At 32.6% G+C, this 16,173-nt stretch overlaps 2 protein-coding genes across 3 annotated transcripts in view; one reads left to right on the top strand and one right to left on the bottom strand.

Moving 5' to 3' along the window:
• Positions 1–4,002: 4,002 nt before the first annotated feature.
• On the bottom strand, positions 4,003–8,809 carry LOC129951981 (zinc finger protein ZFP2-like). Of its 2 annotated transcripts, none has more exons than XM_056064383.1 (7): positions 8,658–8,809; positions 8,302–8,606; positions 7,854–8,242; positions 7,684–7,797; positions 5,402–5,652; positions 4,753–5,306; positions 4,003–4,691 (listed from the first exon to the last, which is right to left on the bottom strand). In XM_056064383.1, the coding sequence occupies exons 1-7, from the start codon at positions 8,662–8,664 to the stop codon at positions 4,632–4,634; spliced, it is 1,680 nt and encodes a 559-aa protein (XP_055920358.1). In that variant the 5' UTR covers positions 8,665–8,809; the 3' UTR covers positions 4,003–4,631. The 2 variants fall into 2 exon arrangements, with proteins under 2 accessions (XP_055920358.1, XP_055920359.1); XM_056064384.1 differs by having other exon boundaries at positions 8,302–8,603; positions 8,658–8,807.
• A 4,481-nt stretch (positions 8,810–13,290) lies between these two features.
• The window catches only part of LOC129950974 (uncharacterized), a 39,528-nt gene continuing 36,645 nt past the window's right edge, over positions 13,291–16,173 (top strand). Inside the window, exon 1 of the mRNA XM_056062946.1 lies at positions 13,291–14,514. Within this exon, the coding sequence (XP_055918921.1) occupies positions 13,806–14,514 (709 nt within the window). The 5' untranslated portion in view covers positions 13,291–13,805. The remainder of the gene's footprint in view (positions 14,515–16,173) is intronic.

Genomic DNA, 16,173 nt, shown 5'->3' with positions numbered 1-16,173 from the left:
TGTACTGATGCGATCTTATTATTTTTTATATACAATAATTGAAAATGTTTTACTAACTGTTTTAAGGAATTGGCGAAGGGGTCATTCCGTAAAAGGATTATCGTCAACAGCGTTTTGACGATAGTGTAACTTATCGTAAGACCTATACATATGTAAGCATTTTTGTTTTCTCTTTCTCATGTGTAAAATAATCTAAATTCTAAACCATTATAGTTTTGTTCAAAGTTTTTCAAAAAGACCTTTATCATTTTAATAATTTCGGACATAAATATCATCAAAACATAAGCAGCAAAAAATAAAAATAAAAAAATAAAAATCAGTGAGAATAAGGGTGTATTCATAAACGTCAGCCTAACTTAGAACTGCGTTATGTGCATTCATAAAGTCAGATTTTCGATCGGACTAACCTAGTCAAACTGCAATACCTACCGTTCATAAAGAGAAAGAAAGATTATTTAAATAATTTTTACAACCACAAGAAGGACGAAGCGGTTCTGATTCCTAAAGAATGTAAGTAATGGCAAATATTTTGTTAATGTTTTGGTAAAAATTTAAATTATTATTTTTAAAGGTTCAACAGTATTTGTTTGGCAGCCATTTTTCTCTGACGTTAATGGACTCTGTTAAATACAGATCGGACTAAGTTATGACTTATTGTTTACTGCAGACCTTCTGCATTGGAAGTGCGTTCACAAATGCATCAGAAAAGAAATGCGATTGTACTAACGCAGATTTTCTGCGTTTATGAATACACCCTAAACTCTACAAAATAGTTAGTAAGTTTGGTACAAAGCAAATTTTTACAATTTCCCATAGACAAAAACCAAGTTTAATAACAATTTCAAGTTATCGAACAAGTGTTATCTTTCCTTGAGTTAATTTTAAAATTTTAGTTCAGAGTTACTATATGCATTCGTTGATAGAAATTATAATATTTTTCTTTGGTTTTTGCTTTGGAGCTTTCAGAAAGAAAGCTTTTTATTAGCTTTTGGGATCATATATCTTTTAAAACTCTGATTTGTGATTCTAACTTAAATTTTTAAGTATCAAATAGTTTTTGTGTCCATGGAAATTAACAAAAATAAAAATATTCTCGTAAATAGATATTGCAGTGCAATGAACTTTTTGAGTTCATATAATTTATAAGCTGTGTTTTTGTGCTTATTTCAGTTTAATGGCTTTAAGTTCTTCAAACGACATAACTAACGGAAAATGTTCAGTTAAAAGAGGTAAGGCCTCTTGGGGAGATTTTACAAAAACACGCCTACTATATTACCTTTTAGTGGTGTGGAAGAAGGTAGATTTTATTAAATGTAGCTTACGATCTACATGTTTACTTAAGGTGGCGCTACAGTCCTGTGTGAACTAGTGCCTCACCCAACAAACTTCTCCATCTAGCTCGGTCCCTAGCTGATCCGCGGTCTTCCTCTATTGTGCTGTCCTGTAGGTGTGATTCCAAGACTTTCCGGGCCGGAGCATGCGGTCCATCTTAGTGGTTGGATTTTAACCTTCTGGCTAAGTCTACGTCGCTGTACAGCCCGTAAAGCTCGTCGTTCCATCTTCTCCTCCACTCCCCTTCGATGCATACGGGACCGTAGATCACACGAAGAACTTTTCTCTCGAAACGACCCAAAGTGCTTTCATCCACTTTTGTCATAGTCAATGCTTTTGCACCGTATAGCAGGACGGGGATGATAAGGGTCTTATATAGCAACACTTTGGTCCCTCGAGAGGACTTTACCACTCAATTTCTTTCTTAGTCCAAAGAAACAGTGGTTACCAAGAGTTATTCTGCGTTTGATCTCAGCGCTGGTGTTGTTTTCTGCGTTTACGGCGGAGCCTAGATAGACGAAGTCCTTGACTACCTCAAAGTTACGTCTATCGAAGGTGACGTTTTGACCAAGACATCGGTGTAGTATGTCCTTTCTTGATGACAGCATGTACTTTGTTTTGCCCTCATTAACCGTTAAACCCATTTTTGCCGCCTCTGCCTTAATACTGACAAAAGCCCCATTGACATTACGCTGAGTTCTTTCGATTATGTCAATGTCATCAGCATATGCTAGTAATTGGACAGACTTAAAAGATAGTGCCTCTAGTGTTGACGTGTGAGCTCTGCACTATTCTTTCAAGCACGATGTTAAAAAAATGACATGACAGCGTATCACCTATTCTAAAACCTTTTTTGACATCAAAAGGTTCTGTTAAGTTGTTTCCAACCTCTATGGAGAAGCTTGAATTCTCCATTGTCATCCTGCACAAACGGACGAGTTTGACAAGGATGCCAAAACTAGACATGGCTCAATACAGCTCGTCCCTGTAGATGCAGTCATATGCGGCCTGAAATCGATGAAAAGATTGTGGGTCGTGGGTTTTTTCCAGAATCTGCCGTAATGTGAATATTTGATCAACTGTGGACTTTCCTGGTCTAAAACCACACTGATGAGGACCTATTAGGTTGTTGACGATGGGCCTTAGACGTTCACATATTACGGCAGAGAAGATTTTATAGGCGATGTTAAGCAGACTGATACCTCTATATTTGGTGCAGTTTAGAGGATCGGGCAAACAATACTGATGTTCACTTCATCGGGCATGATTTCTGATAGCGGAATTCAGTTCGTCGTCGACGTTATACAGTCTGCAGAAATGGTCCTTCCATATCCTCAGCATTGACTGCGATTCCACTATGATCTTTCCACTTTCGTCTTTGCAGCATTCGGTTCTAGGTTTATGTACCTGTGAATTTCGTTTCTCCTGTTCATAAAAGTTTCGAACTTCATTTCTGCGTTTAAACCTCTCAACATCTCCGCCCGCACGCTTCTCATGTCCTCTCTTTTTCCCTCCGAGAAGTCGGCGTTTCTCTCGCCTCTTCTGCTCATAGAGCTCATGAGCAGCTCTCGTCCTTTTATGCAGCGCCGCTTTTCGTTCCTGTTGTTTGCCTGCCGACATTCCTCATCAAACCAGGGTGTCCTTGTTGGTGGCTGTTTGAAACCCAGCATTGTGTTGGCGGCAGAGAACTTCGAGGGAGGTTACTTGTAACTCGGTCGGAAAAGGATTTGGCGATCTCTGGCGATTGTAGCCGTTCGACGTTGTACCTTCTCCCAGCACCTCCCTGTTTTGCCTTGGGTTTGGAAATCCGAAGTGCTACCTTGGCTACAACAAGGAAGTAGTCCGCGTTGATGTTAGCTCCTCGGAAAGTTCGTACATCCATGATGCTGGAAGCGTGTCTGGCGTCGATCGCAATATGGTCAATCAAAATCTATGAGCCTGAAACCGTTGTCGGAAGTGTTGTCGTGCAGGCTGTTCTACCCGATTATTCCACCAAAGATGTCTTCCCTTCCTAGCTTGGCATTAAAATCGCCTATCTTCACTGTACTATATATTCAATTTGAATAGAGTGTAGTTACTCTTGAACTTTTTATACGGTCCTATAGAGGTAACCGGCGCGGCGGAGGGTAGTTTTCTCGGCAACGCTACCTTCTTCGGAAAGTCAATTTCGTTTCGAGGTAGCTTTCATCAATAGAAATTTTACAGAATTTCGACGACGAATTGGATGAATATAAATTTCAGGCAGAGATATGAAAGATAACCGATATACATATATCGAAAACGTATTTTCGATAATTTGTTAGGTATTAAACAACATTTTCGTTTTAAACCATGAAAAAGCGACGAAAGAGTGTAATTGATTGTTTATAAAAAGTGTCTAATAAGATGTTGATTCAAAACTATGGAATAGAGTATGGAATTAAGTTCCGAGTAATTTTCAATTTCCATATTTCGTAGTACTGGCTGGGAAAACTGATATAGTGTTTTTGGCAATGACCAGAAATTATCTATCAATTAATACAATTCTTGTTTCCATCTCGCCCAATAAGAAGGTATCATACTTTTGCATTTGCACCCATCTATATCATTAAACAAAGTAAATTTTTGTGAACTATAATTTACAACTACCAAGGGCTTAACAGAGTTTACTAAAGGTGCGAAAAAAAAATGTATGGCATGAGAACATGTTTATTAACAGATCACCTAAAAAAAATTAGTTAAATGTAATAAAATTGCTTTTTAGACAACTTACAAAAAAGGTTGCAAATGTTATTTTTATACGGATGACAAGATCAACAGATACACAAAATAAATGATTTTGAGTGATATACAATATCCTCGACCCATGACAATTTTTTTTGCTCTGATACATACATACTTGAGGAGATATACTCAACAAATTAAAAACTAACATTACTTATTGTGTACGGCGAATGCATTAAATTATTCTTAAAAGTGTTTTTTTTTTTTCATCTTGATTCTGTTCCTTAATTAGATTAAGCATCTAAAAATACTACTTCTGCATTTACCATAAAATAAATTATAAAAATAAAACGATATAGTAATACATGAATGTAATAAGTTTATATCTTTCATTTTCTCCTTGTTGTCATACATTAAATATTTGTATACTACTTTATCAAGATATAATACAGCAATATCAACATATGTATAATATAATAAGCCTACATAAAAAGCAGGATCTCAATTTTTATTGCATTACATGTTTCGTGGATAATAAAATACGGCTTTTGATTCCAACTCGGATATCTAGTTGCATGGAAATAAACTTTAGAGCTTTATTTCTGCGTTAACCAATCGGTCACAATTTCTTCTGGTTGAAAATTATCAATGACAATCTGTTAAAAACAAAATTTAGTCAAAAGCATTGAACTTGTTTATTATTTACTTAAAATGTACCTCTTCTCCCGATAAGATAGCTTGTGTAGAAACTTCATCTTCATTTAAGCATTCATTTGTTATAGTATTAGATTCATCGTCTTTGTTAACATTTGTCTCTTCGTTTTCTAAAAAATCTGAAGAATGTTGTTCCTTCATATGAAAACGCAGAGCAAACATTCGAGCGTAAACCGCCCCACAAGTATCACATCGATGCTTTAAATTTTCGTTGGATTTGTTTGCCTTATTATGGGTTTTCATGTGCATTTTTACAGCGTATAAGCTTGAAAACGGTCTATTACATTCTGGACAATTATACGGCTTAGTATGACTATTTTTATGGCCACAAAGTTGAACTGAAGTTCGGAAAGATTTCGGGCACATTGGACATTTATATGGTCTATCTTCTGAGTGCGTATTTAAGTGGTGAGAATAAACAGCGTAAGATTTAAATCTTTTGTTACATTGCGCACAAACAAAAGGCCGAACGTCCGTATGAGTTCGCAAATGCAAAGTAAGTGAGTAAGATACCCGAAAAGACTTCCCACATACTTCACACTCATATGGTTTTTCTCCTAAAAATAACACAGTTACAGCATATATATTTGGGTAGAAGAAAAATATACTTTGTCAGTTTTATTAACTATTGGCAAAATTTAAACATACTTACCAGTATGAATCCGCTCGTGCTTTACCTTTTCGTGTGGTCTCAAAAACTCTTTGCCGCAGTAGGTACATGCAAATCTTGCTCCAGGTTTCGTCCCTATTTGTGGCCTAATCCTTGTAGGCTGATCAGCATGTAATTGCATATGCATATCGTAGCTTATCTGGTTTTCAAACTGTCGGTTACATATACTGCAATTATGCTCTTCAATGTTTTGGTGCATGTTTTGATGTACAAATAGAAGCGAGTGATTAAAGCTGCAGAAAATAATATATTAATTAAATCTCAATCTACAGATACATTTATAAACGATAAGCGAAATCACCTTGACTTCTTGTGATTTTGGTGTATAATTTCTTGAATGTTTTCAATTAAATCTTTTTATTACTAAATTACGTTACTATATTGAGAATAATACTAGTTAAAACAAATATTTATTTTATAAATGTATAATAAAAAAAAAACAAATGTTTTTTGTTTGGACAAAACTTAAGTAACTTTAAAAATAATCTTGTTTTATGAATAATTTGTATTTAAGTTTAAATATTTTATTATCAAACTTATGTATGTATCAACATTTTGCATACAGTGCTCCACAAAAGTCTGCGTACAGCGATGAATTATTGAAAAAACCGCTGTTTTTCACAAACGATGAGGGATAAAATTTTTTGAAAGGTATATTTCAATTAAACAATATTCAAGGTGTTGATTTTTTATAACATAAATAAACTAAATTTTCTTTATTCAGAAATAAACAAATTGAAAGAAAAAAAAGTTTAAAAACTATTCACAAAAGTGGATATGAAAAAAACGTTAGAAAAAAACAAAAATAATTATTCTTCTTTATTACTTTTGGTGTTAGTATTTGTCGGATATCCTTTCAGTCTTATGACCTCTCTTAAGCGGTTTTGCATGGACCCTACAAGTTTTTCTGTGTAAGAACTGCTTAATATGTTATTCCATTCAGATAATAAGGCTTCTTTTAACTGAGGTTTATTTCGGATGTCGTGGATGCGGATCTTCCTTTCTAAAGCATCCCATAGGTGTTCAATGGGGTTTATATCTGGACTCTGTGGTGGGGTTCGTAGCAAGTGGGGAGTGTTGTATGCCAGCCACATACATGTATTATGTGCGGTGTGTTTGGGGTCGTTGTCTTGCTGGAAATAGTAATCGTTTGCAATACGGCACTTGATTCTTTATTAGCCATTTTATAGTTTTTTTGCGAAAACAAAAATTACAAACAACTATTTTCCACACGTGATAAGCACAAACAAAGCCCGAAGAAATAAACCTGTTTTGCTAAAAAAATGAACCGTTGCTTAAATAGAATGCAATACAAGTATAAAACATTCTGTACGCAAACTTTTGTGGAAGATTTTCACAGCTTTTTCGTTGTTTTATTTTTTGTATTTTAATAGAGAATAATTAGTTTATTTATATTAGTATACCTATATCAAAACCTTGAATATTGTTTAATTGAGATATACCTTTCAAAAAATGTTATCATTCATCGTTTGTGAATAACAGCTGTTTTTTTTCAATAATTCATCGTTGTACGCAGACTTTTGTGGAAGAAAATAAAACATGGGAATCCTGAACTTTGTCTATTACTGCATTTTTTTAAGTCTTACTTTTTGAACTAGAATCTTCAAAAATGGTGGAATCGGCTAAGGTGATGACAGTCAAAATAATCGAATTCGATCTATGTAAGGTGGTAGTCAAATTGATATCTAAAAAGTGTGTTAGTCATTTCGCTACAAATATGTATGTCGTTTCTAAATAGAGCTATTAGACGGTTACAAAAAAAGAACATTTTTTCAGTTACGTTTTTTAGGTACAAATACAAATTTTTGTGACCGACAAAGCTAACGACATTCGAAAAAACAGAAGAAAAGTAAGTATCTTAACACAACCAATTTGATACTTTTATTTAGATATTTTATGGGAATCGTTTTAAAATTTCACCATAGCAACAATGAATTGTGACAATTATAATCTGAAACATTCGTGTTGTGACAGCTTTTTCGGTATCAATTTGACTACCACCTTACGTAGATCAAATTCCATCATTTGTATTGTCATCTATCAACAATCACCTTAGCCGATTGCACTCCTGAATGCTTTTTATAGAAATATTTTATGGAATATTTAGCGAACTTTCTTAATTTCCAATTAGATTAGTCGAGTTAAATACTGCTAAAATATGCACATTCATAAAAATCCAAATCATTAAAAATATCGATCATAGTAGTCTCTTCAATTTAAACAAAAATAAACAGTTTACCTACCTCTTGTTACAAATTTCGCAAAAAAAATTATTTTTTTCGCGTGTATGAGAGCCAATAGGCATAGCTTCCTCTATAGTTTTAGATTGTGTCCTCGTGTGCATTTTAGAATGAAGTCTGCAATATGAAATAAAACCTTAATAATACTACTTTAAAAATTGATATACACCCACTTAAGATTTTTTTGTGATGAAAAAGTCGTATTGCAAACAGAACAGTGATTCAGATCACCTTCACATTTATCATTTTTTTTCTTTTCTTTTGCTAATTTTTGGTTGAGTGTTTTTTTCGTTCTATGTGAGTTTTGGTGTTTTTGAAGCATTGTTATCAGTGAAAAAGATTTGGGACAATCAGGACAAGTGAATAAAGATGTGATATTTTCCTCACGGGTGTTGTGACACTGATGTTTCTCCATATCTTCTTCATTTCCCAAAATAGTCTGACAACTTTCGCAGATAATAATGTCACTAAAAGTGTTAGCACTTTTACAGTCATGATATTCTGCTTCTTGCATGGTTTGAAAAGTATTCTCACATGACTGGCAGATTATATTCCTTGTTTCCTATTAAATAAGATTTTATCGGTATATTATTTAAAATACTTATATTATAAAATGTTTACCAATTTGATAATCTCTTCGTTTTGATTTAGAGCTCCATTATTTTCCCGAAATAACTTTAAGCTTTTATCATTTTTTTGTGACTGTTCTTCGGCGGGTGTAAATACTTGGTTTTCACTCGAACGACTGTATGCTTTTTCTAATGGAATTTTGTATCCATATTCTTCGCACTCATCGAAAATTAATATTTCTTCGGAATGATAATCGTTTTCTTCTTTGATGTCAACAGTGTATATTGGTTCTGAATTTTCCTCTACAACGAAATCTTCTTCAATGATTTCCATGTTATTTTCAAAGGCAGGCTCTTCTAGGAATATATTTTTTGTTCACGAATGCATACAAAATAAACGAAACTTACCGGACATATTTTATAAACAAATTGTGAAAAATAACAATATAATTAATGTTTGAATTCCTTACAACTTCACTTTGGTTGAGTTTGGGTGACAAAATTTATTTCAGATTTATATTCTATTACAAACTGACATTAATGCCAAAAAAAGCATTTGAACACTTTACAAGGTTGTCAACGTGATGGCCAACAGTGTGGACAACTTCCAGAAAATATATAGGGACAGTTTATATTTCTAAGACTTTGAAAATTTTCTCAATTAGATAAGCAGAGCAAGAACATCAAATATAAACTAAACACATATCACTATTTTTTAACAAGGGTAGTAAGCTCGACCTGAAATTTATTTCACGTTTTTTTCTAATAACTTCAGCTTTTTGAGACAATCTTTTTAACAAATACACAAATTAAAATTTATCTTTTTTAAATATCGTTTAGCAGATAATATTATATATATTTAAATTTATATTCGAAATATCATTTTTATCTATTAAAATACGTTTTTGAAAATATTTAACAATGATCACTCACGACTTTCAATAATCTGTCAAAATCTAGTTTGAAATAAATGTACCTAGCAATTTATCAGTCCGATAAATTTTGTGAGCTCAATGATGTACACTATGAAACAAAATGCTAAAATGCTTTGGCTCGCTCTAGCTTGACTACGTTTTGGAGAGAATTATGTATGGAAGCTAATTTTAGCTCGATATGCGTACAATGGGTGCATTCATTAAGCTAGTGACTACGTAGTCAAAATTTAACTAGCTTTGTGAATCCAAAATTGCACTAAAAAGCAAGTCCGGAACTGTCATTTTAATGACAAATACAAATATATAAAATATTTAGCCCTATCAGGAGTTTCACACGAAATATTTTCGTTCAACCGAATTTTAAAAGGCTATCAGGAGTTTCGCCCGTATAAAATGTCACTTCGAATTTAAACTGACAGTTCGAAAAATAGGTTTGTTCAAAAAACTGAGCTCTCGATGAATTTCCCATCTCTGTTATGGAAACAGAGAAATCTTTATTAACTTAAGTTTTTTCTTAAATATAAAAAAGTATAAAACGAATGAGTTATTGCAGTTTCCTCTTAAAATTGTGGCCTCTGAGTGCCATTATACGATTTTTAATCCCTCTCCGATCGATTTCTTCAAAAAAAACTTTCTAAGTAAGCGGACATACAAAATGTCTCTTCCTTTCTTAAGGAGGGTGCCTTTTCGTATTCAGAAAATAGAAACGAATTTACCATCGGAATATTTGCTTTGACAGTTGTTGTTGACAAGGATTAAATCAATCAACAAATGAATATTATTTTTTGTTTTCTTTTTTAGTATCGCAAAATCTTAAAATCTAAATGCAAAGCATAGCCATGCATATCCTATTGCTTGAGGAAGAAGAAGAAGAGGCAACACTGTGTCAAACTGTTCGGAGGCAGTTAATAGATCACTCCAATCCCATTTTGCTAATAATTTCTTCGCCACCAAAATTTAAATGAACATTTTAGCTGTCAAGTGAATTAAAGGCTCCTGATAAGGGAAATTTTTCGAACATCATTCTTTTTCGGGTGAAACTCAAAACAAGGGAAAAGAAAAAGGGAATTTTTTAGGGTAGAATGACTTTCGGGCGAAACACCTGATAGGGCTGATTAAACATTGTGTTTTCCGAACTTTAAATATTTTGTTTTCTTTTTAAATTCAATAAAACCAAATAGAAGATATAATATGATTGATTTATATTTGTGTTTAAATACCGAAAGATTCATTTCATTTTGAATTCTTGTATCCTTACCGAGTAACTGATTGTGAAACGTCAAAACCAGTGTGCACTAACTTTTTAGCCGAAATTTGTACACTACGTCAGAGGGGAAATTTCATTTTTAAGTCCATTTGGTCATGTTTTTCGAAAACGAAAAAAAATGATCGACAATTTGAGTAACGAAGAGGTTCTTTAAACATACTCACTTGGCTAAAGAGAAACAACGGTTAAACTCAATTAAGCAACTTTGTGTAGATAATAACTTTATTAAAAGTATAAACTCTTAATCTGAATTGGACGCAATACACAAGCCATAAAAAAATTCAAAATCTAACCTTACAACTTTTAGTAAAATTATTATAAAAATATATGAATATATTGTGATCTTCGACATAACAAAAATGGTGAAAACAATTGTCATCTGCATAATATAAAAAATGTGTTAAGCAAAATGTGATGAATTCATTAATCTGTGTTTAAAATATTTTCGGACTTGAAATACTTTGGTTACAAGCTTTTTTTTCAAGCAGCAACCGTGGGTATACCTATCGTCCACTTGCATTAACTTTCGTGTCCCATATTGAGGTATCAGCTATACTAAACACAAGCACAAAGTAAAGAAAAAAATAGAAAGACACATTTATTTCTATTTTTTGTTCTTATTCCTATCTTTTTCGCACTTCATTAATGCAAGGAAAAACATCAGCTGTCTTATAACGGACCAACTAATGAGGAATTTTGTTTTTATTTATGAGAATCCGAAATCTTTCCGATCTTAGAAATAAATATAAGCTGAAGAATTGACTTTTTAATTGCGCAGTTTATGTATCACTATTAGTTCTCACCCAGCAATCAGTTTGGTTTTGTATTTCTTATCTTCCTTTTTGAGTTGTGCAATAGAAAAATCATGAGAACTGGAATCGTAAAAATTCTATTCTTAGACTTCTGACAACAAAAGTGAGAATGAGATATTTGTTCATACTTTTAAGAGTACAGAATATCTAAGTTTTTAGAAATAAAAGCTAAAAACACTAGTGATTCAGAAGCGCCCACTTTCTTTTGGTTCCAGATTGACAGCCTTTAGATTTCTTATCTAAAAATCCGATATAAAACGAAGACTTTTCAGGTTTTTAACTCTGTGTATTATTTCAATAGATATCTTTTATTTCTACATTCGTTGCAAGCATGACATAGGCAAATGCGAAAAAATACTTAGGAAAGGGAGCACCAACGTCAAAAACAAACAAGAAATAGCTATACGTACATACCGAGACAGATTTATTTCTGTTTCATTTGTTACTTTTGCCTTTCTCTTTCGCACTTCATTCATATACAGTGCTCTGACAATATCTGAAGAAAACAAATTTAGTTCGACGCAAGTAAAACACAATTTGAGAAAATTATTAAATTATAGGATTATTATTTAATTTTAATCTTTTACTTGTCTTGCTCAAAATTGAATTTGGTTTTGGGAGAAAACTGATTCACCAGAGGCAGTAATTTACTGTATTAAAACTTTTGAAAAACTTGTTTCAACAACTAGAAATGATATTTCGAGTGTATATTTTAAGTAAGTTTTTAAAAATATATTTTAAAAAAGTTTTTGTTAAAAAAATAGTCTCAAAACGACCCATCATTAAATGTCTAAGGTTTAATTCAATTGAGTTATGAAGAATTACTGTACTTTCATGTCTGAAAGGAGTTTGCTACAAATAAAACAAAAATTAGAACATTTTAGAAAAAAAAATACGCCGAATATAAGCAACATCCCCCTGGAGGATAGTTCGCCACAATATCGATTACATTTTCTACACAACTTTCTTCTGTCAAAATTTAGCCCAGGTTTTTGGCTGACGTTTTGAGAAACAAAAGTGAACTTAATTTTAGTTTGGGCTGCATACTACCTTTAAGTTAGCTCTAATGTATGCATTATTCAAAAATGTTAATCAAAAACACAGAGCGAGGGAAAAAATCATCTCTATCCATTAACAAAATATAATCGTATTATGACATCACCTGATGTTGCAAGTTTTCACAAACCCGCACTAGCCCAAAAATTAGTATAGAGCACACTAGTGCTCAGTCACTTCTGCCGGAGTAGTTCATTGTAGCTGATTGAATACAGACAGCGGTTATATCTATAAAATATCATTTTATTCAAAATTGTGTTATTTAAAAATCGTTCAATGTAGTAATACTTACAATCTGATTCCAATTAAAGAGTTGTTTTTAAATTGGAAAGACCAATTTTTGAGTAACAGTATAGCAATATAACGAAAGATACAACGTTAAAGAAAAAATATTAGTTTCTGTTTTCTATTAATATTCCATTTAAAAAAATATATAAACTAACGATAATTTAATATCTGTACATTGAAATGATACTCTGGTGTAGCTTTCTTGTGTTCATTGAGAAAATGTCTGCACTGACTTACATTGATTAGCGTTCATTGAGCTGAACTATGTAGTTTACTCTAGTTTTAAATATTCTGCAATACTTTTTTGAGCTAGCGTATGTCAGTGAAAACTTGAAAAATTAGGTGATATCATTATTCGATTATATTTTTTTATTTTTTTCCTCCCTTTGTATTTTTGCTTTAAAATTTGAAATAATGATGTGTGAATTACAGCTAACTTAGAGTAAAAATCAGTCTAAGGTGATTTAGTTTTCTACTAACACCAAATAAATTTGAAGAAGATTAAAAAGAAATACTAATCCAATATTTTCATTCCTAATAATTGAATTATCTTTTTAAATTATCATTCCTTCACTCTTGCTTATGCCGAGTTTCATTTGATCTCTTCTTCCGAACATCTAAAGTGTGACGTTCTTGCTTGAATTTTCTCTGACAGTTTTAATGAATTTACATTGGAATTGTGCTGATTGAACAAACCTAATATTAGTATTGTTTAACATCTGTACTTAAACTTGTGTAACAAAAGAACTTGCTAGATCGGATTGAATTTAAATTTATAGGGAGTGACAGTTTATCTACAAAATATAATTTAGTTTTAAAAAAAAATTTAAAGTATTAAGTATAAAAAACACGCTGCATAACAAATCCAAACAAAATGGGTATCATCTGAAAACGAAAATTCAGAATTACACAAACACAAAAAACCAGCTATGAACTCGATTATTCGATTATACAGGCACATATAAATCTATATTTTTGACTCGATCTTGTAAATATTTAAAAGAAAAAGAACGCACCAAGAACATTTTATTTTCTGAACTCGCCTATTCCTTTTTTTCAAATTTGATTTTGATTTGGATTTAAATTTTTGACAGATTGCAGATTCCATTTCAATTTTTAGTTCGTTGATACAAAATATTTGTGTGTTCTGTTATTTAAATTTAAATTTTAGTTACAAACAGGATATTCATTAGACGAAATGTTTCAATCAGAAAATGACGACCTGATTCCTCGGTGTGCTCCAAAACCAATAGCATCGGATGTGAAAGCAACTGAATGTCGTCCTTCTGTCCCAGAAATCTCAATTGTTTTTAGCCAAAAACCATCTGAGAACCTGTCATGTTCTCCCTCGAATATAATTACGTCTTATTCAGTTTGGAAAAATAAATGCATACCCAGTGATCCATACCCACAAGATGCCGTTTCCTTGTACAATGAACTGTCTTTAACTTCCAAAAGATCTAATGTGTATCCTTTAAGAACCGGTGAATCAGCTACTTCTTCGATTAATAATACTATGGAATATGTTCCTTTAAATAAACCGCAGTATTTAGATAGAGCGGGTAAAAATAAAATATCTTCAAACTTTATACCGAGGTGCGTTTTGGATAATTCCAAACAGAAGCAATATCAAGCATCATCATTAAAACCTCTTGAAGAAAATAGCCCTTTAGTTTCAGTTGGTACGCAGACCGACGTCTTTTTGATTGATGATAACCTATGTGATAAAAAAACTTTAGCTACAAAGGAGGATATTGCAGAAATAAAGTCTTTGATACTAAAAATGGAAACTGAGCAACGGCATCTTCTAGAAACATTACAAAATTTAGTAAAAGAAAAACTTTATTCCGAAAAAAATAAACCCAAATCAAGAGATATCGGAGTTCAAAATGTACTGTTTAATGAAGGTAAGAAATGTGGATTAAATTAATATCAAATTAAATGACAATAATCTTGTTGAATAGGCCTCTGCAAATTGTCTGGAGTGCCGATCACTCAGTTAACCCTAGACATTTATTTCGCATGTATTTATTTAGTATACCTATATAATCATTTTCAGACAGGCCTTAGTTTTTACATTCTAATATAGATAGTAGATTCATTTTTAATCTTTCTTCTAGAATTTAAAATCTTTAGTAAATAATTTAAACCACATTTAACACACATTGAACATTGCTGCAATGCTTATTTTACTGCTATTCTTACAAGCACTGTTCTGGTGAAATGTCGAGTTGCATTCCTCACCACAATTCAATTATAAATTCTCTTACTTTTCGGAGCCGAAATTCGTACGTTTTGTTAAGTACAAAGATTAATTCTATATATATGTATATAAATTAGGTGGCGCAACAGTCCGTTTTGTGAAACTTTTCTAGTTCAGTAATTTTCTACCAGATACAATTTTCCAACTCGCCAAAGGCCGCGAGAACGGAATGTCGAGTAAAAGCCTGAGTGTAAGTTCTACTTTATACTAAATTTATTTTAAAACAAGTTACATTTTCTTAATTCATTTTTCTTAGTTTCTTGTTTACTACGCTTTTCGTTATTTATTTTATTTAATTATTTTCTATACAAAAATTCTAAAAAAATTGATAAAACAAACAAACCATGCTTTCCTTGGGGTAAGTTCTAAAACTGGAGGAAATTCATAAAAACTAAGCCTTTTAATAAATTAAACCTATCTTACTGAATGACTCCATGTTGACGCTTAAACTAAAAATTGTATTTTTTATTCATAGTGGTAAAGTTATCAAAGTGAATAGATAACAAATTTGTAAGTTTTTTTTAATAAAACTTTTCTTTCAATTCCAAACTGTATGATTATGAAAACTTTCTAAGCTTTCGTACTTGCTTTGTTTTTGGATTAAAAGTTGTTGCAGCAATAGTCAGTTAGTTGCTCGAGAAAGGGCTTTCCTAGTACAAAGAAGCAGCAATTTGCCTGTGGAAAATATTGCCTCTAATGTTGACAATTGAGTTCTGCACGATTCCTTAAAGAACGAGGTTAAAGTAGTCACATTACAGGTCATCGCCTTGTCTAAATCCTTTTTTTGACATCAAAAACATTGATGAGATCTTGATGGTGCAGCGTGCATTCTCCATAGTCATTCTGCTCAAACGCACAGGTTCGACATGGGTGCCAAAACTTGACATTGCTCTATAAAGTATAGATACTGTTATACACCGATACTCTTATGGTCTCCTTTTCCGACCATATTTTAAGTGATTCACAAGGCAACGCCTGCTGATTTGAATAATTCAACGACGATATAGTCAGCTTAAGCAACCTTGTTGGACCTCAAATTCGATGTGTTATCCCCCTTGCAGCGAAGTGTGTACAGTTTGGAGAAGTAATGTGTCCATATTCTAGCATTGACTACGGTTCAACTTCGGTTCGCGGCTGGTAATAATGGGATAATTTTTTTACATTTAAGAGCTTCTCATGCTCAATTTTTCATTTGAGAATCCGATGTTCGTTGCTCCTAGTGCTCGCGAGCAGCTATGGTCCTTATGTGCAGTGCCGTTTTGTATGCTTCTTCATGTTTTCCCTGAATGGAGCATGTGGTCGT

This window comes from Eupeodes corollae, chromosome 3, assembly GCF_945859685.1.
Source record: "Eupeodes corollae chromosome 3, idEupCoro1.1, whole genome shotgun sequence".
Lineage (NCBI taxonomy): Eukaryota > Metazoa > Arthropoda > Insecta > Diptera > Syrphidae > Eupeodes > Eupeodes corollae.
Note: the sequence above shows the minus strand (reverse complement) of the source record. Positions and strands in the feature narration are given on the sequence as shown.

Bases quoted from the DNA above. Each gene is read 5' to 3' on its own strand.
- LOC129951981 (XM_056064383.1), bottom strand. The intron at 7,798-7,853 runs GTGGGTGTATAT...TTCATATTGCAG, and splicing joins TCATCACAAAAAAATCTTAA to ACTTCATTCTAAAATGCACA. The intron at 4,692-4,752 runs GTACATTTTAAG...TGTTTTTAACAG, and splicing joins CTATCTTATCGGGAGAAGAG to ATTGTCATTGATAATTTTCA.